This window comes from Euprymna scolopes, chromosome 20 (assembly GCF_053919585.1).
Source record: "Euprymna scolopes isolate OS-2025 chromosome 20, ASM5391958v1, whole genome shotgun sequence".
NCBI classification, from domain to species: Eukaryota; Metazoa; Mollusca; class Cephalopoda; order Sepiida; family Sepiolidae; genus Euprymna; species Euprymna scolopes.
Genome location: NC_136501.1, coordinates 84,690,856 through 84,714,996, shown reverse-complemented (window position 1 = coordinate 84,714,996; position 24,141 = coordinate 84,690,856). Strand labels below are relative to the sequence as shown.

At 32.0% G+C, this 24,141-nt stretch overlaps 1 protein-coding gene across 2 annotated transcripts in view; it reads right to left on the bottom strand.

The window, feature by feature from the left end:
• LOC145241508 (guanine nucleotide exchange factor for Rab-3A-like) overlaps positions 1-24,141 on the bottom strand; it is a 299,829-nt gene that overhangs the window by 195,429 nt on the left and 80,259 nt on the right. The window contains exon 1 of one of the 2 annotated variants that reach the window (XM_080104543.1): positions 13,297-13,454. The exons of the other annotated variant lie outside the window; for it this stretch is intronic. Coding sequence (XP_079960669.1) covers positions 13,297-13,398 — 102 coding nt within the window. The 5' untranslated portion in view covers positions 13,399-13,454. Of the gene's footprint in view, positions 1-13,296; positions 13,455-24,141 lie in introns of those variants that run through there. 2 annotated transcript variants of the gene reach the window in all.

Genomic DNA, 24,141 nt, shown 5'->3' with positions numbered 1-24,141 from the left:
TGAACTTATAGCAACAACAACATAAATAAAGCCCGCTTTGCACCAGCAGGAGCGAAGACACAAACACCAGGAGCAACCAATGATACCAATAACGGCGACACATAAGTGAAGATGGCGCCGATCTGTTTTTACTTCAACATTCAATCGACTTATCAGAAACTATGCTTTTTGTACCCATCTTTTCACCACGATATACAGTTTATTATAATAAAGAATTACTGGGCAAAACTCATTACCCAAGGAAATAGCTACACTAAGAGAGAAGGTCAGAAAAATCCAACAGATCAGATATAGAAATATGTGGTAAAATATCTGTAACAGGACTACAAGTGACAAACTTAATAAATTCTCTCACAGACACATCCAGTTTAAATGGAAACAACAAAACATGGACTCAGGGGAACGAGCATTCCCTAACAAGAAAGGATAATCAAGGCAGTAAAACACAACAGCAAACAAAAATGTCTCCTCTGATCACAGATGAAACCTTAGCTCCATATTACGCCCCCCATATATAAGGGCTGTGTCATCAGCTTTCACTAGCAGTTTAGTGGAGGAGGTCGTCCAACGTCTTGCATGGATTTCTCTTTCTCTCTTTCCTAGTAACAGGAGTAGCTAACATGAACGTCTTCGTCCTTTCTTTCTCTGATAGTGGCATCAACAATAACGTGAAAGCCTTCGCCTTTTTTTTCTCATAGAAGCAGAATGTTGGCACCAAACGTCCCACCTACAAGACTATGCAATTTTCCTTCTCAGAACTTTTTTTATCAACAAGAGATAATTTTAATTAATTTCAATCTAACTAACCTTGATGTTACAGGAATTTGCTATTCTTCTTCTTCTTTTTTATCAACAAGAGACAATTCTGATTAATTCGAATCTAAACTTCTTGGAATTTTCCTACTAATAAGAAGATTTTTCATTTCATTACGTTTCTTCAATAAATATTTAATTTAATATTTTGTCTGTCTTACTATCATACACTATTTTTGTTATTGTGACGGTCATTATCGGGTAGTGAGATACAATACCTTATAAAACACAATATAACAATTGGTGTCATTCGTGTTCACAACAACTAGTATCAAAAGTCACAATATAACTTTACTTAGGTGCATCTTTTCAAACTTAAAAATCTTGAACATGGAAACCAGTACAGAATTTCTAACTTAACCCTTTATTAAAATGTCTTTTTTGAAGCACAACCTCTGACTTAGCTGGAAGCGAACAAGGAGAAGCTTGTGTGACACTTTACTGTGAAAAAATAAAATAAAGCAACAAAAGAACACAAGTCGTTGGTGTTGATTTTATTTTAAAAAGATTTTTTACTGTATTACAGAACTTGTGTTGCTACATCAGCACTAAAGAAAAAAAAAAAGAAAAGTTTGACTTCTATGATTGCCACATCACCACTATGACCACTTTCACAAAGAGACGTCACTACCTATTAAGAACCATTTAAAACATGTCACCAAAAGACGATTGCTACTTTCTGCTGACAACAAGATTACGAGTTATCATGTGGGGTCAGTAGAATTCTTCCGCAGAACGTTACAAATGACTCATTAGTTCGATGAAAAAAAGTTTGAAACTTGATCAGGAAATTGTTTACCCTTTGAATTCAAACATTGGATTCAATGTTTGAATTCAATGTTTGAATTCAATGTTTGAATTCAAACATTGAATTCAATGGGGCCGTCAAAGCTCAATTCCACCGGATTAATATGAAAATAATAATCAACTTGTTTCCTCATCAAAAATAATGCAGTTCACAAATCACTGAATATTTTCTCTCACTTTTCTTCTTTTCTTTTAACTTTTTTATGTCAGCAGATTTCAGACATTAAATAAATTTCCGGTTATTTTTTTTTAATCAATACACATAATTCGTTAGTTCACCTTTTTCTTATTGTACTATAAAATGACCAATCATTCTGTTTCTCATGAATTAAACATTTCTTTCATTTTCAAACTACAAAGCAAAGACAAACTCTTTTACGGTGGGAATGAGGCAAGTGTGAATCACTTCGACTGCTTAATCCGGATTCATCAAGTGCACATTTGTCATTTCATAACAAATGCACCGTTTTTTTAATACTCATCTGATATCAACAGCCAATCAAGGCCCAAAAATTCACTCCTTTGTTGCAACAGGCCGATAGTTGAATGGTTGATCAACATCCAAACTGCGAAAATAGACACAAGCGAGGGGATCAGCATGATTATTTCTTCTCTTAGTTTGCATGTGCATCTGCAGATTGAAAGGAAAGAGTGCAAGTAAGTCTGCACTTGTTGATTGCGTCATTCATGGTGTGGAGTTGATTGTCAAGATTGGTGGTACATTATGGTCGAAGTTAATCGCATGAGGCTTTCAAGTAAGTTTGCAGTGCTAAGTACAAGTGAGTCTGTACTGGTGTTGGGGCGCTTTTCAATGTGATCGTTGCAGCTGAACTCATCCTGCACTAATGCAACTTTTTTCTTATAGTGGCATTAGTAGTGTCCAGAAATTTATGGCGTTTGATGAATGTCCATAAAGTTTTGGTTGTTCCATCTATTGCTGAAGAGAGTTGGTAGGTCTTGAAGAGTATTGTTAATGCTTACTGACTTTTTTTACAACTAGCATGAAGTCAAGGGCTTGGTGCTATTCTTGGCTGCGTTTTATTGAGATGTTCACTATCACGTTTGGCCAGGCCTGAATGATATGTCTTTGGCAACCGTTGCTTGTGTCCAAAGATTATGCTGGGGCAATACATTAACGGGCTGATACATTAGGTGCTGATCGTGCAATTAAGAAAGTAGATACAGGCATCAATCGACTTTCTCCAGTTCTTCTACATTTTTCTTGTGTATTTATGGCAAAATAAATAGAACTTCTTTTATAACTGTTCATCTGCGTTTGTCTTCTCTTCTTCATTCGCGTCTACTTTCTTAGTTATACGATCAATTGGCACTCAACCGATTAGCCAATTGCAGCACCCTACTACAGATTATAGTAACTATGAATAACCAGGTCATGAGTGACGGAACTAAATTAAATAAAGGATTCAATTAAAAATGCTATATAAGTTCCAGAGTTCGACATAAAAAACTTCTGAGTTTGAAAGATGCACCTGAAAAAGATTGGCAGTTACATCAGCTGAAACAAACAGGACGAGAAGAATAGTCTGAACAATCCAAATGTGTTACCTTTTATGTTCAGACGAGTAGCAATCAATAAAATCGCAGACATGAAATAGAAAAACATCCGAAAGAATGTTATGATTGAAAGAAAAAAAAAATCACAGTTTGATAACAAGAGACGGTTATTTATTACAGGGATGGGTTGCAGAGAAAAATCCAGAAAAATATGGATTTTTTTTTCAGCACATATCAAATAAAGTATAAAGTGTTGGCCGAATAGGGCGAGTTCATGTCGGGTCGTTAGAGTGAAATGTTCTGGAGACTGGGATGTGGGCTTCATTTAATGCAGTGTTTCATCGTTTCATGATCAATAAAAAGTTAGTAGTTTAATTACTCGAGTTAACATTTATTTACATACCAGGAAGGAGTGGCGCCTCTTCATCTGCCAATGGATAGACGACTGGGAAAAAGTAGACTTCAGATATGATCTACTGGATTGGGAACTTTTTGTTAGCCAGACAAATGATTATTGGATTATTTCAACTATATATATATATATATATATATATATATATATATATATATATATATATATATATATATTTATGAATTTCGAATTCACATGCCACACACATTCTCAAATCATTGTTTATTTTGTTTTTATTTAATCAATTTCTCAGAACACAATACAGATATAAAAAGAAATTTAAATGTGTTTAATATGTAATATTCGGACTACTATTCTCAGAAAAAGAAAACTAGTAAGGAACTGATTGTTACAAAAACAAACTCCATACAAAAGGCACGTTTACACCTTTAGAACATAATCCTGAAGTTATGCCATCAATTATTAAAACATACATCATCCATATATTTATGAAGAATTGGAAGAATAATTCCGAACACAAAAAGGCTGATAAATACAGCAAAGGACACTGCCAATATGAACGATACAAAGAACAGTGAAACGAGAAATGAAAAGACGAGAAAACAAAAGTGAGGAAAGAAACAACTACACTGACAATTCAGGAAAATGACAAGAGCAAAGACTCATGAAAACGCCTGGATAAAAAAGGATATTTGAATAGAGAAACAGAATCGTTAGTGACAGCTGCACTGAACAATGCTAATGCTGGAAAATATTAAATGTAGACTCTGTGGACAAAGAGACGAAACGGTCAATTACCTAAGTGAATGCAACAAACTAGTCTAAAAAGAATATAAAAATAAACACGATTGTGTGAGGAATGGTAACAAATGGTAGAGGTAGAAACTGATGACAATACTGGAAAACGAAAACCACAAAATCGTCTGGGATATGGAGGTACAAACATCCAAGTCAACCAGAAAGAAAAAAAATCTACCAAATCGTAGATCTTGACGTCACAGCATATCACAGGGTGAAGATCAAGGAGACAGAAAAGCAAAGCAAATGAACTGAAAGAGATATTGTACATGATACTGATAATCATAGAAACACTAGGAACAGACCTAAAAACCTTGGGGGGGAAAAAAAAACGAGAAAAGTTGGAATCAAGAGGAAGGCTGAGACTATACAATATACGTCAATGATGAAAATAGCTGAAATCTTAAGAGAAATCTTTAAATGCAGAAACAACTAACAAACTGAACGCTAACTAGTTACATGTAAGTTGCACTAGAAAACAAAAACACAGAAAGAACCAAGTTGAACTGAAACGGAAAAAAATCCCTCTTTCACAAAAAAAACAAAAAAACGATGTAACTGTACCATTCTTGGCTGATAGAATGTAAAATAGTCATGAAAGATCAAGGAGGATGGAAAGACAGAGGAGAGCACTAACCTCCACTCCACTGACCTCCACTGGATTGGTTGGTTGGTTGTTTTTGTTTTACGGCATATCAACCCTTTTCGGGTTATTTAATGCCGAATCCAAAGATTTTGAAGAAAAATTTTTTTAATAGAATATATTTGTTGCTTTCACATCGATTTCTATTTAACCCATAGTTGGGACCCTAACAGGTACTACCACTTTGGGTCAGAGTGGACCTGGGAGCAATGGTAATTAAAGGGTTGCTCCACACTCCCCAAAGCCCACAAGCTGGGGCCTCACCACTGGATATAGTTTAAGGTCATATCCAGGACCGACCTCCACTGGAAGGGTGTACAGAATACTGTGACCCTGGAGAGGCCTGTTGCCACCCAAATCCCAGAGAACATCAATGGTTGTTTCCATCAAGAGGTGAATAGTAACCAGCTGTTGCGATAATGCAAAATCATTTGCAATGGTTATAGAAAGAGACAGAAAGTACTGGAAATCTGGGGAGACTTGTCACTCAGACTCCAAGGAATACTTCCGATTATTATCAGTGAGCAATCACTAATGATGACCTGTGCGAGAGCTCCTAGTGGGTTGATAATAATAATTATAATAATTAGCCATGATGCCCCTGAACAACATCCTAAGAAAATGCCAAGCCGGATATAAGTTCACTAACACAGAAGAAAGAATGAACCACCTAATGTACATGGATGATTTAAAACTGTTTGCAAAAACAAAGACAGAACTAGAAACATTAATAAACATTACCAGAATCTCTAGCCAGGATAACCAAATGTAATTTGGTATGAAAAAGTGTACACTACTCACCATGAGGAGAGGAAAACTAGAAGCAACAGAAGATATCGTACTGCCCGATCAAACAGAAATGAGGGCACTAGGTGAACAAGATAGCTACAAATACTTGGGAGTGCTGGAAGCATACGCCATCAAAGCAACAGAAATGAAAGAGAAGATTGGAAAGGAATACCCCAGAAAAACAAGAAAATTCCTCGAAACCAAACTAAATAGTTGAAAACTAATTAAAGAAATAAACACATGAACAGTGTCATTGATAAGATACTTTGGACTTTTTATAAACTGGACCAATAAAGAACAGAGGAATCTCGACCAGAAGACCAGGAAACTCATGACTATGCACAATGCACTACGCCCAAAAGATGATACTGACTGACTATATGTGAAAAGGAAAGATGAAGGAAGAGGACTGGTCTGTATAAAAGACTGTGTAAATAACATAAAAAAAAACACAAGACACAAGAAAACTAGCCAAACTGGACAAAGGGACGAAACAATAAACCACATAATAAGTGAATGCAGCAAACTAGCCCAAAAAGAATGTGAAAATAGACAAGATCAAGTGGGGAAGGCAGTACATTGGCAATTATGCAAACAAATGAATTTTGAACAAACAGACAAATGATACAAAGCGGCAGAAGTAATGGAAAATGAAAATCACAAGATCCTATGGGACATGGATATACAAACGGATAAACCCATTCAAGCAAGAAGACCAGATGTCATAATAGTCAAGAAGGAAAAGTCCTGCCAGATTGTAGATTTTGCTGTTCCAACAGACCACAGAGTGAAAATCAAGGTGAATGAGAAGCGGAGCAAATTCACATTACTGGCCAGAGAGCTCAAAGGGATCACGAAAATGAAAGTAAAAATAACACCTCTAATAGTAGGAGTGCTAGAAAGGATACCAAAAAAAAACTTTGAAAAAAGAATGGGATAGATTGGAATCAGAGGGATGGCTAAGAAAATATGAATTTCAATATTGAAAACTGCAGAAATATTAAGGAAAACCCTTGAATGTGGAAACAAACACCACACATAAACTACACACAAACTGGATACAGAAACGGCTACAGATGCAAAACACAAAGTAACATCACACAAAATCATGAAAACAAACTGTATAAATGAAAAAAACTGCCCCCTCCCTTTTTTTGTGAGTGTCACCATAAACAGGCACCAAATAAGGAGGAGGGGAAGACTGAGGAGAGAAAGCACTAGCCAGACCTCCGCTAGAGATGTGCAAAGAGGACTGGGACCTTTAGGAGGGTTATTGCCACCCAAATTCCAGTGAAGACCAATGATCGTCGCCAACAAGAAATCAATGGTAAGTGGCTATTGTGATAACACAAATTCTTTTGCAAAGTTATCGAAAGAGGTGGAGAGTACTGGAAATCTGGGGAGACTTGTTGTCACTCAAACTCCAGGGAACACCACAAGTTGTTCTTAAAGGGCAATTTTTGATGATGGTTTGTGTGACTACTCCTAGTGAGTAATAATCTATATACTATCAAATAAGTAATAATCTATACACTATCAAATAAGTAATAATCTATATACTATCAAATAAGTAATAATCTATACACTATCAAATAAGTAATAATCTATATACTATCAAATAAGTAATAATCTATATACTATCAAATAAGTAATAATCTATATACTATCAAATAAGTAATAATCTATATATTATCAAACAAGTAATAATCTATACACTATCAAACAAGTAATAATCTATATATTATCAAATAAGTAATTATCTATATACTATCAAATAAGTAATAATCTATATACTATCAAATAAGTAATAATCTATATAGTATCAAATAAGTAATAATCTATATACTATCAAATAAGTAATAATCTATATACTATCAAATAAGTAATAATCTATATACTATCAAATAAGTAATAATCTATATACTATCAAATAAGTAATAAGCTATACACTATCAAATAAGTAATAATCTATATACTATCAAATAAGTAATAATCTATATACTATCAAATAAGTAATAATCTATACACTATCAAATAAGTAATAATCTATATATTATCAAATAAGTAATAATCTATATACTATCAAATAAGTAATAATCTATATACTATCAAATAAGTAATAATCTATACACTATCAAATAAGTAATAATCTATATACTATCAAATAAGTAATAATCTATATACTATCAAATAAGTAATAATCTATACACTATCAAATAAGTAATAATCTATATACTATCAAATAAGTAATAATCTATATATTATCAAACAAGTAATAATCTATACACTATCAAACAAGTAATAATCTATATATTATCAAATAAGTAATAATCTATACACTATCAAATAAGTAATAATCTATATACTATCAAATAAGTAATAATTTATATACTATCAAATAAGTAATAATCTATATACTATCAAATAAGTAATAATCTATATACTATCAAATAAGTAATAATCTATATACTATCAAATAAGTAATAATCTATACACTATCAAATAAGTAATAATCTATATACTATCAAATAAGTAATAATCTATATATTATCAAACAAGTAATAATCTATACACTATCAAACAAGTAATAATCTATATATTATCAAATAAGTAATAATCTATACACTATCAAATAAGTAATAATCTATATACTATCAAATAAGTAATAATCTATACACTATCAAATAAGTAATAATTTATATACTATCAAATAAGTAATAATCTATATACTATCAAATAAGTAATAATCTATATACTATCAAATAAGTAATAATCTATATACTATCAAATAAGTAATAATCTATATACTATCAAATAAGTAATAATCTATACACTATCAAATAAGTAATAATCTACACACTATCAAATAAGTAATAATCTATATACTATCAAATAAGTAATAATCTATATACTATCAAATAAGTAATAATCTATACACTATCAAATAAGTAATAATCTATATACTATCAAATAAGTAATAATCTATATACTATCAAATAAGTAATAATCTATACACTATCAAATAAGTAATAATCTATATACTATCAAATAAGTAATAATCTATATACTATCAAATAAGTAATAATCTATACACTATCAAATAAGTAATAATCTATATACTATCAAATAAGTAATAATCTATATATTATCAAACAAGTAATAATCTATACACTATCAAACAAGTAATAATCTATATATTATCAAATAAGTAATAATCTATACACTATCAAATAAGTAATAATCTATATACTATCAAATAAGTAATAATTTATATACTATCAAATAAGTAATAATCTATACACTATCAAATAAGTAATAATCTATATACTATCAAATAAGTAATAATCTATATACTATCAAATAAGTAATAATCTATACACTATCAAATAAGTAATAATCTATATACTATCAAATAAGTAATAATCTATACACTATCAAATAAGTAATAATCTATATACTATCAAATAAGTAATAATCTATATACTATCAAATAAGTAATAATCTATACACTATCAAATAAGTAATAATCTATATACTATCAAATAAGTAATAATCTATATATTATCAAACAAGTAATAATCTATACACTATCAAACAAGTAATAATCTATATATTATCAAATAAGTAATAATCTATACACTATCAAATAAGTAATAATCTATATACTATCAAATAAGTAATAATTTATATACTATCAAATAAGTAATAATCTATACACTATCAAATAAGTAATAATCTATATATTATCAAATAAGTAATAATCTATATACTATCAAATAAGTAATATACTATCAAATAAGTAATAATCTATATACTATCAAATAAGTAATAATCTATATACTATCAAATAAGTAATAATCTATATACTATCAAATAAGTAATAATCTATACACTATCAAATAAGTAATAATCTATATACTATCAAATAAGTAATAATTTATATACTATCAAATAAGTAATAATCTATATACTATCAAATAAGTAATAATCTATACACTATCAAATAAGTAATAATCTATATACTATCAAATAAGTAATAATTTATATACTATCAAATAAGTAATAATCTATACACTATCAAATAAGTAATAATCTATATATTATCAAATAAGTAATAATCTATACACTATCAAATAAGTAATAATCTATATACTATCAAATAAGTAATAATCTATATACTATCAAATAAGTAATAATCTATACACTATCAAATAAGTAATAATCTATATACTATCAAATAAGTAATAATCTATATATTATCAAATAAGTAATAATCTATACACTATCAAATAAGTAATAATCTATATATTATCAAATAAGTAATAATCTATATATTATCAAATAAGTAATAATCTATATACTATCAAGTAAGTAATAATCTATATACTATCAAATAAGTAATAATCTATATACTATCAAATAAGTAATAATCTATATACTATCAAATAAGTAATAATCTATATACTATCAAATAAGTAATAATCTATATACTATCAAATAAGTAATAATCTATACACTATCAAATAAGTAATAATCTATACACTATCAAATAAGTAATAATCTATATACTATCAAATAAGTAATAATCTATATACTATCAAATAAGTAATAATCTATACACTATCAAATAAGTAATAATCTATATACTATCAAATAAGTAATAATCTATATACTATCAAATAAGTAATAATCTATACACTATCAAATAAGTAATAAACTATATACTATCAAATAAGTAATAATCTATATACTATCAAATAAGTAATAATCTATACACTATCAAATAAGTAATAATCTATATACTATCAAATAAGTAATAATCTATATATTATCAAACAAGTAATAATCTATACACTATCAAACAAGTAATAATCTATATATTATCAAATAAGTAATAATCTATACACTATCAAATAAGTAATAATCTATATACTATCAAATAAGTAATAATTTATATACTATCAAATAAGTAATAATCTATACACTATCAAATAAGTAATAATCTATATACTATCAAATAAGTAATAATCTATATACTATCAAATAAGTAATAATCTATACACTATCAAATAAGTAATAATCTATATACTATCAAATAAGTAATAATCTATACACTATCAAATAAGTAATAATCTATATACTATCAAATAAGTAATAATCTATATACTATCAAATAAGTAATAATCTATACACTATCAAATAAGTAATAATCTATATACTATCAAATAAGTAATAATCTATATATTATCAAACAAGTAATAATCTATACACTATCAAACAAGTAATAATCTATATATTATCAAATAAGTAATAATCTATACACTATCAAATAAGTAATAATCTATATACTATCAAATAAGTAATAATTTATATACTATCAAATAAGTAATAATCTATACACTATCAAATAAGTAATAATCTATATATTATCAAATAAGTAATAATCTATATACTATCAAATAAGTAATATACTATCAAATAAGTAATAATCTATATACTATCAAATAAGTAATAATCTATATACTATCAAATAAGTAATAATCTATATACTATCAAATAAGTAATAATCTATATACTATCAAATAAGTAATAATCTATACACTATCAAATAAGTAATAATCTATATACTATCAAATAAGTAATAATTTATATACTATCAAATAAGTAATAATCTATATACTATCAAATAAGTAATAATCTATACACTATCAAATAAGTAATAATCTATATACTATCAAATAAGTAATAATTTATATACTATCAAATAAGTAATAATCTATACACTATCAAATAAGTAATAATCTATATATTATCAAATAAGTAATAATCTATACACTATCAAATAAGTAATAATCTATATACTATCAAATAAGTAATAATCTATATACTATCAAATAAGTAATAATCTATACACTATCAAATAAGTAATAATCTATATACTATCAAATAAGTAATAATCTATATATTATCAAATAAGTAATAATCTATACACTATCAAATAAGTAATAATCTATATATTATCAAATAAGTAATAATCTATATATTATCAAATAAGTAATAATCTATATACTATCAAATAAGTAATAATCTATATACTATCAAATAAGTAATAATCTATATACTATCAAATAAGTAATAATCTATACACTATCAAATAAGTAATAATCTATATACTATCAAATAAGTAATAATCTATATACTATCAAATAAGTAATAATCTATATATTATCAAATAAGTAATAATCTATACACTATCAAATAAGTAATAATCTATATATTATCAAATAAGTAATAATCTATATACTATCAAATAAGTAATAATCTATATACTATCAAATAAGTAATAATCTATATACTATCAAATAAGTAATAATCTATACACTATCAAAAAGTTAAGGTGTTTTTGGAATTTATTCAACACAGATTGAAACACATGATTGGTTGACAAAAAAGGGATAGACAGAGTACTACTAAAGCAGTAGGTTTTTATGACATCAATATCAGAATTTAAATCGCACATAAGTTTTGTTTTTTTAACTGAATAAATGATTATAAATCATTTATTCAGTTAAAAAAACAAAATTTAAAAATATAACATAAAAAATATCATGGAAATATTTTTATGTTTCTGAATTTTTGAGATGAAGATTGATTATTTGGATTTTTTTTTAAAACTATTGTTCTCATCTTGAGTGTTATTTTCACAACGTTTTGGTCGATGTAATTTTCGACCTTCTTCAGGTGATTCTTGTCAAACTCTGGCATCTACACAGAATTTCGAACAGAACACTTTATTCAATTTAGGGAGGGGGGTAGTATGCTCTCGTTTTATTAACTATGACAGGGTAGAAGTCTGAAGTAATTTGCAGTTGTAATTGGAGTGACATCTTCAACCTCCAAAAGAGTATAACTTGAATATTACTAAGTACTATAACCATTACGCCACGTGTCATTGTCCTAGCTAACCCTACTACTGCCATGGATCAAATAAAGGATTCTGTCTGAAATTCCATGCAGATTCCCGAGTTCGACTGAAAATTTCCCCGAGTTCAACTGAAAAATTCCCCGAGTTCGATAGAACACTTCCCAGAGTTCGATAAAAAAAATTCCAGAGTTTGACAAGAGAGATACACCTGAGAAAAGGTTAGAGGTTACAGCGATTGAAATGTTGTGAAAATAACACTAATAAAAACAGTAATTCGAAGAGTCCAAATAATACGAATAAATATTTTTTTAAAATTAAGTGATCTTTATTTTTTTGATAATCTGAAAAAAAAAAAAAAAAAAAAAAAAATTGACTAAGGATATTCAACATTAATCCAAAGTGAATGAGTTTTGCTTTCAAACAGATTTTCTGTTTTTTAATCAATAAAAACAATAAATTCATCATAGTTACTCTCTCATGCAAATATTAAGTAGCATTTGAAAATAAATTATTAAAAAATTTCAAATATTTTTCTTTGTACATGTTACAAAATGATAGAAGTAAGGTAAAAACGGAAATTGACATAGCCCTTCAAGGAACGGGTATAAACTAGTACAAATAATAATACTTTACCGTGAAAATGGCGATATTACTGGTTACGATAGGACTAAATAATTCCTCGTTCACTGGAAGAGCACAACAGTAAAAAGATGCCTCGATTTGGCAGCGATGCATGATGCAAAACAGAAGAAAATAGAAACTTTTCTGGAATACCAAATCACGTGAGACATTTGATAAATTTGGATTCAAAATGTCACGTAGGGATTTCCCGATGAAAGGAGGATTTTCCGCAAAATGTGTCTATAAATGGAGACAAAATATCGGTTTTCGTGACATAACGAGGATTGTCCGAGAAAAAAGAGAATTTCAATAGACATGAATTGATGTTAAGTGTGCACTTGAGATTTACATAATTCCATGACTTTTGTAGTATGGATTTATGAAAAAATATGAACAATATTTTATGATGATATTATAAAGTGGTGTTTAATGAATGGAAATGAAATAGAGAGAAAGCGAGACACACACACACACACACACACACACACACACACACACACAAGTTATGAAGAGAAAAAGTAGAGAAAATTAAAAAGAGAGAATAGGTAGAAAGTTGGATAGAGAAGGGGAATAAAGAAAGAGAGAAACAGAAGGGGAGATGGGTAAAAAATAAAGTATATTTTCGAAGAGCTAAAAATAGCGATTCGGAAATATATTTTTCATTCTTGGTATTCACATAAAAATGTCATTTCCTAATAACGCAAGTGATAATAAATTCACTTCCGGTTGTTGAAAGTTCGTTTGTTTTTGGGTTCTGATTTGAATAGCGCATTATTTTTTATGGAACAAGTGTTGTAACGAAATCAAATCAAAACACTATATACATACATACAGTGCCGCCAAAAAGAAAGTCCGCAGTTGTCATTTTTTCAGAAGCCGCAAATTTAAGCTAAATTGAATGCAACTGTTTAAACAACCTATACCTCATTTGTTTCGCCTTTTATTCCTCTACTAGAGGGGGTACCCGGCGTTGTCCGGTTGTTTGGAGGTGTGTGTGTAAAGTGGGGGGAGGTAAAGTAAAGAATAAGCAAAGTAATAACCCTGCTTAAATATTAAAAAAAAAAAGCGATGTTAAACTTCTTTAAAAAATCGGCAAAACCAAAACAAGAAGAAAAAAAAAAAAAAAACAGCGAAGAAACGTAAAACTTCTTTTAAATAGAAATCAGAAAAACAAAAAGCATAAAGCAGGGGCAAAAATAATGGACGTGTTCGGAAAAACAAAAACAAAAAAGGCATAAATGACCCTTCGATTTGGTTAAGTCCATGGTGCATTTCACCCAGCAGAAAGCATAGAACGAAAGGAACGTTAAAATTCCATTCCAGTTTTTTAAGCAACTCCGAAGTAAAGAAAGCCCAAACCAGTGTTCCTTCGTAACAGTCCCTTGTGAACGATCCCGCAACAGTGTTAAGTAATGGCGAGGAAAGGAGGAATTTATTAGAGAGAAAAGATTTTACCACTTCCATTGATTTTAACCGATTTTGGCAGTGAACTCTCAGCAGAAAAAATATAGAAATCTATGATTATCAAGGAAGTGGAGAGGTAATAGGCCTATAACACACCTCAGATATTATGCTGCAGTTTGTGCATATTACATTTGCATGTAATGTCTTGATCTTTAATCTTATTAAGGTCAAAATCAGAAGGGAAAAATGAGTTCATTTCATATATATAGCGATAATTTTACCTGTTCGTATTTGACTTTTAGTTGAAGTATCCTAGTGTTCACGTCAATTAAAAAAATAGCTTCAAATCGGGAAGGCAAAAAAACAAACTCTGCAGCAACAAATGAGCTTAAAACCAGCTTAAAATATATACCTTTTAGTATTTATAATCGTAAAATATCCACTTTTAGCATCTTTAATCGTAATTGTTGTTGTTCCAAGATTATAGAACATAATATTTAGTCTACATACCTCGAGTCTCTCTTAGTGATCATCAGGAGCTCATTTATTTCCACCTTTCTGGCTTATCCAATCGAGAAATCAGACGCAGATTGAAATGTGATGAGAAAACGGTATGAATGACTGTTCAAAAGCACCAAAAACACGGCCAGTGTTTGTGATGCCTCTAAATCCGGTCGTGCTAGAGTTACTTTTTACAGGGAAGACAATGCTATCAAGATCCGCAGCCTCAGAAACAGATTTGAAACAGCTCCCCAAATTCAACAATAGTGTAATCGTGTTAAAAAGTGCTCTTTGTTAAGAACAGAATTTAATTTGTGAGACTGTGTTCCAAGACGCAAGCCAATGATTTCTGTAAAGAACAGAAAGCACCATTTGGACATTGTCAGATGCAATGAAGATCATGACTCTTCATATTGATCAAAAGTGATTTTTAGCAATGAAAGCAAGTTCAATAGACTAGGCTATGATGGTAGGCAGTATGTCTGTCGAAGGAAGGATGAAGAATTTAATCCTAGGTACACAGTTTTAGTGCTGCAAGGTGGTGGAGGTTCAGTTTTGGTGTGGGACGTTATTAGTGCCAATGGCCCAAGGCCTATAGTCCGCTTGCAAGGTCGAATAAATTCGACCAAGTACATTATATGTTGGCTAAGTATTTTCTACCATACTTTGGCCAAAAATTTGGATGATAATCCCATCTTCATGCAGGATAATGCTCCCATCACACAGCTGGCAATGTCAAGAGGTTCCTTGAAGAGCATGTTTGGATTGACCTGCACAATCTCCAGACCTCAATCCTATCGACAACATATGGCATTACATCGAGCAACAGCTATGCAATGACAAAATTTCAAATCTGGAAGAACTTTGGACAAAAATTAAAGAGAAGTGGGATGCCCTTTCACCGGAGCATTGCCGCATAATTCAAGAGAACGCCCCAAAATTTGCAGGCTGTCAAATTGTAGAAGGGCTATGCTACTGAATAATAACTAGTTCATTGTGTTCCTGTTGTATTTGTGTTGCATTAATGTTCTAAAGTTACATTTAAATAACAATTTTCCATTGTGCGGAGTTTCTTTTTGCCTTCTTGATTTGAAGTTAATTTTTTAAATTGACGTAAACACTAGGGTACTTCAATCAAAAGTAAAATATGAACAGGTAAAATTATAAAGGAATAAAAGGCGAATCAAATAAGGTATGGGTTGTTTAAACAGTTACATTCAAGTTAGCTTAAATTTGTAGTTTTCGAAAAAATGACAAGTGTGGACTTTCTTTTTGGCAGTACTTTATATAAGAAGTTTGAAAAAAAAAAACAATACAAAATTAAAAAGCAACTTTCATTTGCCTGAATATCCATCTGAAGAGCATGAGGGATGAACACGCGTGTAATGGGTCTTTTTGTACTTGGTGTTGTTACGTTACAAATATCAATATATTTGTAAAGATGGAGAGTTCAAAAAGTCCAAGTTTTTATATGCAAGGTACAATTGCGTATGTGTGTTCATTTTGGAGGTCATGTGTGTTTACATGTGTGTAAATGGGATAAGTATGAATATGTGTGTGTATGCATTAGCATATCTATTTTGTTAGAGAGTAACGTATGTGTATGTATGTTTAGTGAGCTGCGTATGTGTGCTTTGCTAGGCTACAATAGTTCATGAAGGTTTCTCGTAAATAGCATAAAGGTTGGTGAAAGGAAAATGGGTTACCAAAGCAAAATTTTCCAAGGTGATCTATGAACAGTGAGTGGACACAATCTATAAGAAAAATTAAATTTTACAGAAAATATCATTACCATCATATTCTGCATGCTGGCATGTATTGGACGACTTTAAAAAATTGACTCCTAAAATAACCTATCTCTGGTCAGATCTTTATTTATCCCATCTTTGTATCAAGTCTATCCTCATTTTTTCCCACGTTTTACTTGGTCTTCCCCTACCAACACTTTTGCCACTTCAACTGTTTTGCATCTATTAACCAAAGAATTCTCATCCAGTCTTCCAATGTGACTATAGCAACAAATTCCACTGTCCGACACGCATTTAATCTTTCTCTAAAGCCATCAGATCTAAGCCTCAAGACTCGTATTACACATCCATCGCATCATTCTCATATCAGTTCTCTCCAGGGAACACATGCCGTCAACCCTCACTGACAAAATTTCACTTTCATACAAATCATCACATTGCATACAGATAGATTATTTTCTTGATCGACAGTGGTAACGCTCTGCTGGTTAGCAATAACAGAAGTTCCCTGAACTTACTCCATACACTCCTAACTATTGCTTTCATAGTTAATACAAATATGTATTACAATAGAAAAATGTGAGCATGAAAAGTAATATGGTTAAGCTTAAACATGGAAAAGTAAAGGATTAGTTGTTAAAACTGGAAAAGAAAAGGACAAGATATTCTAGTAAAAAATATAATAAATTTATAACTTAAAATATTGCAGCATTAAGAATTGATTATATAATGTTAAATTGAACTTAAAAAAAAACCATTCTTAATGCTTCAATATTATAAGTTATAAATTTATTCTATTTTTTACTAGAATATCTTGTCCTTTTCTTTTCCAGTTTTAACTGGTCGTTACTTTTCCATGTTAAAGCTTAACCATATAACTTTTCATGCTCACATTTTTCTATTGTAATCCATGATTTTTCTAGGCTTCCAGTAAATTCACTTGTTCTTTGTTTAATTTCAGTCTTATTTTTTTTTTTTGCCTCCATAAACATAACATACGCATATGTAATAACAATGTACAGCACTCGTCTGCTTTCAATAAAATCCCCAATTATCTCCCTTTCATTCTTTCATTCTCCCTGTTTCAGTTGTTACTTCTCTTTTCATGACAGCAGTGAATTAGTAGCAACAGTAATCGCTGAAGTGATGTGGTTGCTATGGAAACCAGTCATAAAAAACGTCGCTCATCTCCTTACGTAGGAAGTTGATCACTCTCAAGCTGTTTTTTGATTGTCTTCAAACTATCGGAACTCTAATTTCTAATGCTTTGTTTTTCATTTGTCAATCTTTGAGACGAACACTAACTACTCCATTTACCCGCAAATTTTTAACCTCCATTTCACCGGACTTTTAATACGGTTAGTTATTTTTTTGTAACATTAAATGAACTGTTTTACATATTTACATGTTATGTTTCTTTAAGTTTTGTGACGACACATCATAAAACTTCAAGTTTCAACGAATGCAGCAACCAGCAAATATATAAAAATGTTAAAACTTTTAACGCGACTTTCTGACTATTTCGCTAACAATTTTTTCCTCTGATGAAAAGAAATAGCTTTCTTTGAAACTCCGTGGATTAAGGAGCACTCAGCTTTGGAGTATTCTGCCGAATAATAAAAACTTTTTGTAAAATTCTACTTGACAACTTTGTTCTTCTTCTTATTTATCCTAAGCTCTACTACCCTCAGTGAATGTATTGAGCTTTTTCATTTGGTTGGGATTAAAATATAAATAACTATATTTATATTTGGTTTTGGAATTTGCTTTTATCAGTTCTATCCATGGAACACATGCCGTCAACCCTCACTGACAAAGTTTCACTTTCATACAAATCATCACATTGCATACAGATAGATTATTATTTTGATTAGTAAATTCCTCCTCATAAGCTTTTCTGTGTGTGTATATATATATATATATATATATATATATAAATGAAACTATGTCTGTGCATGTCTGTCTCCATTTTTTCAAACTGCATCTCCTCCAAGACGCAAGGTTATAGATCGGTATGACGTTGATCAAATAATTGCAATTTTTGTGAACAATTGTTTTAAATATAAAAAATGATAAAAATGCTGCTAAGGGGTCAAAATTGAAAAAAATAATTGGAACTTGGCAGGCATAAGTCGACTTAAAGTGTTCTGTATGTATGCATAAATATATATTTATACATTAAAGTTAGTTCATTTTTGACTATTTCTTATCCATCTGACGAAAGCTCAAAGGCTTTTTGGTTTCAATTCTAGCTGATGGCACGCAAATCGTTTTAATTTTTTAAATCACTACTATATATTGGGTACAATATAATAATCAAGAAAGAATTGGCTCTATAATAATAAATATGAAATCTGCATAAATTAATATATCATATTTAAGCATATTCTATGACTGGGCAATGCCATGCAGCCTGCTTGTATGTGTATGAAAATGAATGTTACTAAGACTAAAATGAGGATCATTAGTTGGAAAGTTCTCCTGCTCAGTTTGTGGAAAAAGAGTTGAGCTGGACTTTTGCGTATTTGGTTTATTTTGTTTTGCTGTTTACCCATTTAACGTCAGTATGATGATAGATACAGCAAGATGCTCTTGTCAATTATCTAAATTGTTTGATTTTATTTTGAATACGATTTTTTTAAAAAATCACCTGTTGATTCAGTTTTATTCAGTTTTATTCAGGTAATTAGTTTTGTTTTAATACAACGAAAATATAGTCAAAAACGTGTGGGTCTTTCGATATAAATATTCAAAACTTTTAGTTTTTCAAGAATCATGAAAAATTGTAAGCATGCCCATGACCCAACGGGTCAAAACTATTACCACGATTCTACTTCATAACTGTGGCTTTCTGATATATCTTTTCAGATATTCTTCTTGTATAACTAAGAATAATAATTAAAAATAACAAGTTTCTACACTTCTCCATCTTATGCTTATGACCTCACTCAGATTGTTCATGGACCCACCCGTGTGCCCGACAATGACGGCCAGTATGCGAGCCTACTAGACCTTTTTCTCACAACTTGCCCTGAACTATGTTCAGTTTCTGTTCTGTCTCCTCTTGGATCTTCCGACCACTCTGTTGTATCAATTAAGATAAAAATGAAATGTAATAAGTCCCCAGACATACTTCTCCATCGTACAGTATATCGATACACTAAGGCTGTCTGGGATATATTTATATCGGATCTACCTCTGCGTTCCATGTTTAAAAAGGATGTGTCCTCTATAGTATCAGACCTGACGGAATGGTTAATTGTAGGTATAGACCGTTTCATACCCTCGAAAAAGTTCTAGCAAAAACCTAACAGCCAGCCATGGTTCTCTCCAGAATGTGCTGCTGCCATTGCGCACAGAAATCACTTTTTCCACTGCTTCCAACGTAATAGATGTATGGAAACTAAAGCCGCTTTCAGGACTGCCAGCAACCATTGTAAGAAAGTAATAAAGAACGCAAGAGAGTTGTATGCTCAATCTGTTAAGTCCAAAGTAGCTGAGCAGCGGTTTGGTTCCCACCAGTTTTGGCAAATAGCAAACAGAATCCTGAACAGAAGCGTGTGCTCTATCCCAACTATCATCAATGGACCCGAGGTAATCTCGTCAGCATCAGACAAAGCCAAACTCTTTGGCAAGAACTTTGCAGCTAATTCTACCCTTTGCGACCAAGGCCGCCAACCCCCAATATTTCCTCCTGTATCAGAAAACACGCTATGTGATATATGTATATCTGTACGTGATGTTGCCAAGCTAATCAAAAACCTTGATTCCAGTAAAGCAACTGGCCCTGACGGTATTCCAATTATAGTACTCAAAAAACTTCAACCTGAACTAGCGCCCATATTTACAAAACTGTTTAAATGTTGTCTTAAGGATAATTGCTTCCCATCACCCTGGAAAATTTCATCAGTATGCCCAGTATTTAAGAATTCAGGTGATCGCTCATCCCCCTCTCAGTACAGGCCAATAAGTCTCCGGTGCGTCATGAGTAAGTTGCTGGAATCTGTGTTAAATACAGAAGTAATCAACCATCTCAACAAAAATAACCTTCTTAGTGACACTCAATATGGTTTTCGTTCTGCTATATCTACAACAGATGTGCTTACAGTTATATCTCATAGGATTAGCAAATCTCTCGACGGAGGCAATCTTTCTAGGGCAATTGCTCTTGACATATCTAAGGCCTTTGATAGGGTATGGCATAAAGGTTTACTTCACAAGATCTCCAGCTATGGTATAGCTGGAAATGTCTTCTCAATTATTAAATCATTTCTTTCTGATAGGTTCATAAGAGTAGTAGTTGAGAGGCAAAAATCAGAAGCTCACAGTATTAATGCTAGTGTCCCTCAGGGGTCCATCCTGGGCCCAACTCTTTTCCTGATCTACATTAATGATCTTCCAAATCAAATCCTTACATCATTTGTAGACATTTATGCTGACGACACTACCATTTATGGTAGCACATCTAAGACAGTAAACGACCAAGTTCTCTCCAATTCTCTCTCCTCTGATCTTGAGCACGTAGTACAATGGGGAAAGGAGTGGCTAGTTACTTTTAATGCATCTAAAACCAAGCTTCTCTCTTTACATCATCAACGTTTTGATCCCCATCTGGCATCAATTGAAATGAATGGCTCTCGTCTTCAGGAGGCCTCAAGTTTTCACAAACTTCTGGGCTTGACCATTACTCCTGATCTTAAATGGAACATGTACATCAACTCTGTTGCCAAGGCCACTGGAAAAATGGTGGGGTCTTTCTATCGATCTGGTAGATATCTCACTGCTGATGCTATTCTCAATCTATATAAGAGCCAGGTACGTCTAAGGATGGAATACTGTTGCCACATCTGGGCAGGAGCTTCTAGAAAGGATTTGTCCTGCCTTAATAGAGTTCAAAATAGACTTCGTAGCCTCGTAGGAGATGTCCTTTTCTCTTCCCTGCAACCTCTATCTCACAGAAGAGATGTTGCGAGTTTGTCTCTGATGTATCGTTATTTTCATGGAAAGTGTTTGACTGAGCTTCAGTCTATGGTCCCCCCACCTCGCCAAACTTTCACAAGAAACACTCGTCTAGCTGAAAACACTATCAATAATTCCTCCCACTCTTTATCTGTACCTAAACCTAAACGTAGATTCCATGAACAGAGCTTCTTTCTTAGAACTGCACGCCTGTGGAATTGTCTTCCGTTTTCCTGCTTTCCGGCTGACTACAATATGGTTGTCTTCAAGTCTAACGTAAATAAGTTCTTGATGCCGTTCCATATAAGTTATCAAATTTACCGAATTTTCGTTACTAATGATTACTATATTTTCCAATTTCTACTGTACACTCTTTAACCCTTATCCTTGAGTGGCCTCTTGGCCTTGATAATGTGGTGATGCTTGTGTAAAAAAAAAAAAAAAAAAAAAAATCTCTTTCTATATAAAGCTGATCAGTTTATCGCGGTTTCAAAAGTCACCGTCTCCATTTTTTTTTGTCTGTTGTTCTTTCTTCACCCCTCCTCCCGCTGTTTTTTCTTCGTCTTCCTTTCCTTAAACAAAGGACGCAATAGCTAGCGCTCCCTAAACGTATGAACAACATCCAATTGCAATGAGAACACGTTCGCTTTTCCTTTCTTTCCGTCCCTGACTCCCTGACCCCTTTACGCACATGAGAATTCAAATGTATTAAGCTTAACATTAATAATTGAAACAATCGACTTTTTACTTTTACACGAAATTAATTCAAATAAAATCAACAAATTCCGAAGCTACGTTTTGATTGCAAAAATTTCGTTCTGGAATTAATTAGAGTCGTTTGTCTGTCTTGTGGGAGCGACACCTCTAACATCACTCGTCTCTGCGGGGGGGGGCATGAATCTCAAAGTGTAGTATCTGTTCCGGCAGATACTGCAATCAAAGACCATATGTGGGGACAACCCCATATATAAGACCATTGCTCTTTAGCAATCAGTTATTGGTCAATGTAGGGGAAACCCTTCATACCAATTGTCACTATCCAGGTCCCTCTCGGGGAAACTAGTCCCCCTCCCCTTCACTCTCAAGGTTAAAAAACGGCTTTGTGCCTTATTTGCTGAGTGGGGAAGCAAATAAATACCGAATAAATACTGCCTGCAAGCAGGAGGATGCTCCCAAAGTGTGACACACGCTACCAGTCACGTCGACCGAATCCACCAGCCGAGGGATTCCTAGCAGCAGTTCCAACAGCCCTTTTCAGGGCTAATAAGTTTTTCTACCACTAATGCGATTCACTACTGCTTGCCTCCCGAGACCCACCAGCAGCAAACTTCATTTCACTCCAGCGGCTCCTGCTCATTCCTGCAACTTCCAGTCTCCAGCGGCTTCCAGTGCCTCCTGCAGCTTTCCGGCAACCTCGCCTTCACCTTACTCCTCCGGTCTGCAACCTCGCCTGTACCTGGCTCCCTACCGCCCGTCCGTTCCTTAACGCGGATCATACGTTCCTCAGTGTCGATCTTTCGTCCATTTCTAAACACTGACTCCACGTTCTCAGTGTCTATTGTCCGTTCCTTAACACTGACCCCACGTTCTCAGTGTCCACCGACCGTTTCAGATCGCCCAGACGTCCAGCCGATCGTTCCAGACTCAGTGAGCAACCTTAAACCACGCTACGTCTAGAGAACCTGTTCCAGACCTCCAGTCCTTAGCCTCCTGTGGCAACCAGCATCCAGATCATACGATCTCAAATCCTATTTCAGGCTTCCTTTACCTTTACAAATAAAAGACGAACCCTCGTCTTTAACCAAACAACCTGTCTGTCATTTTTCTTTACCTTTTTTTGCCGTTTACTTTTGTCTATGTCTACCTTGTTAGTTGTTGGGTCGATTGTCTCCGGACGGACGGCCCCGCAACAAGTTTGCTTTGTCGACGAAACCGTCCTTCCGGTGTTCGACTTCCACTTTAAAAAATTCTGCGCATGCGTACATTTCCAACATCTTGACATACTCGTTTCAAAACAAATAAAAATAAAACCTTAAATTCCATTTTCTTTTTTTTTTACAGCATTTTACGAACTGTTCTTTTTCATATTGTTTCCGTACATTCCTACATTTGATTTAAAATTCTAACATGAAGAAAACGAATATACATAAATAAATAAAACCGAAGATAATTTAAAAAATAAAAATCATTATACGTTTTTAGCGTTCCAAATTGATTAAAACAGTTATTTTATTTGTGTTTACAT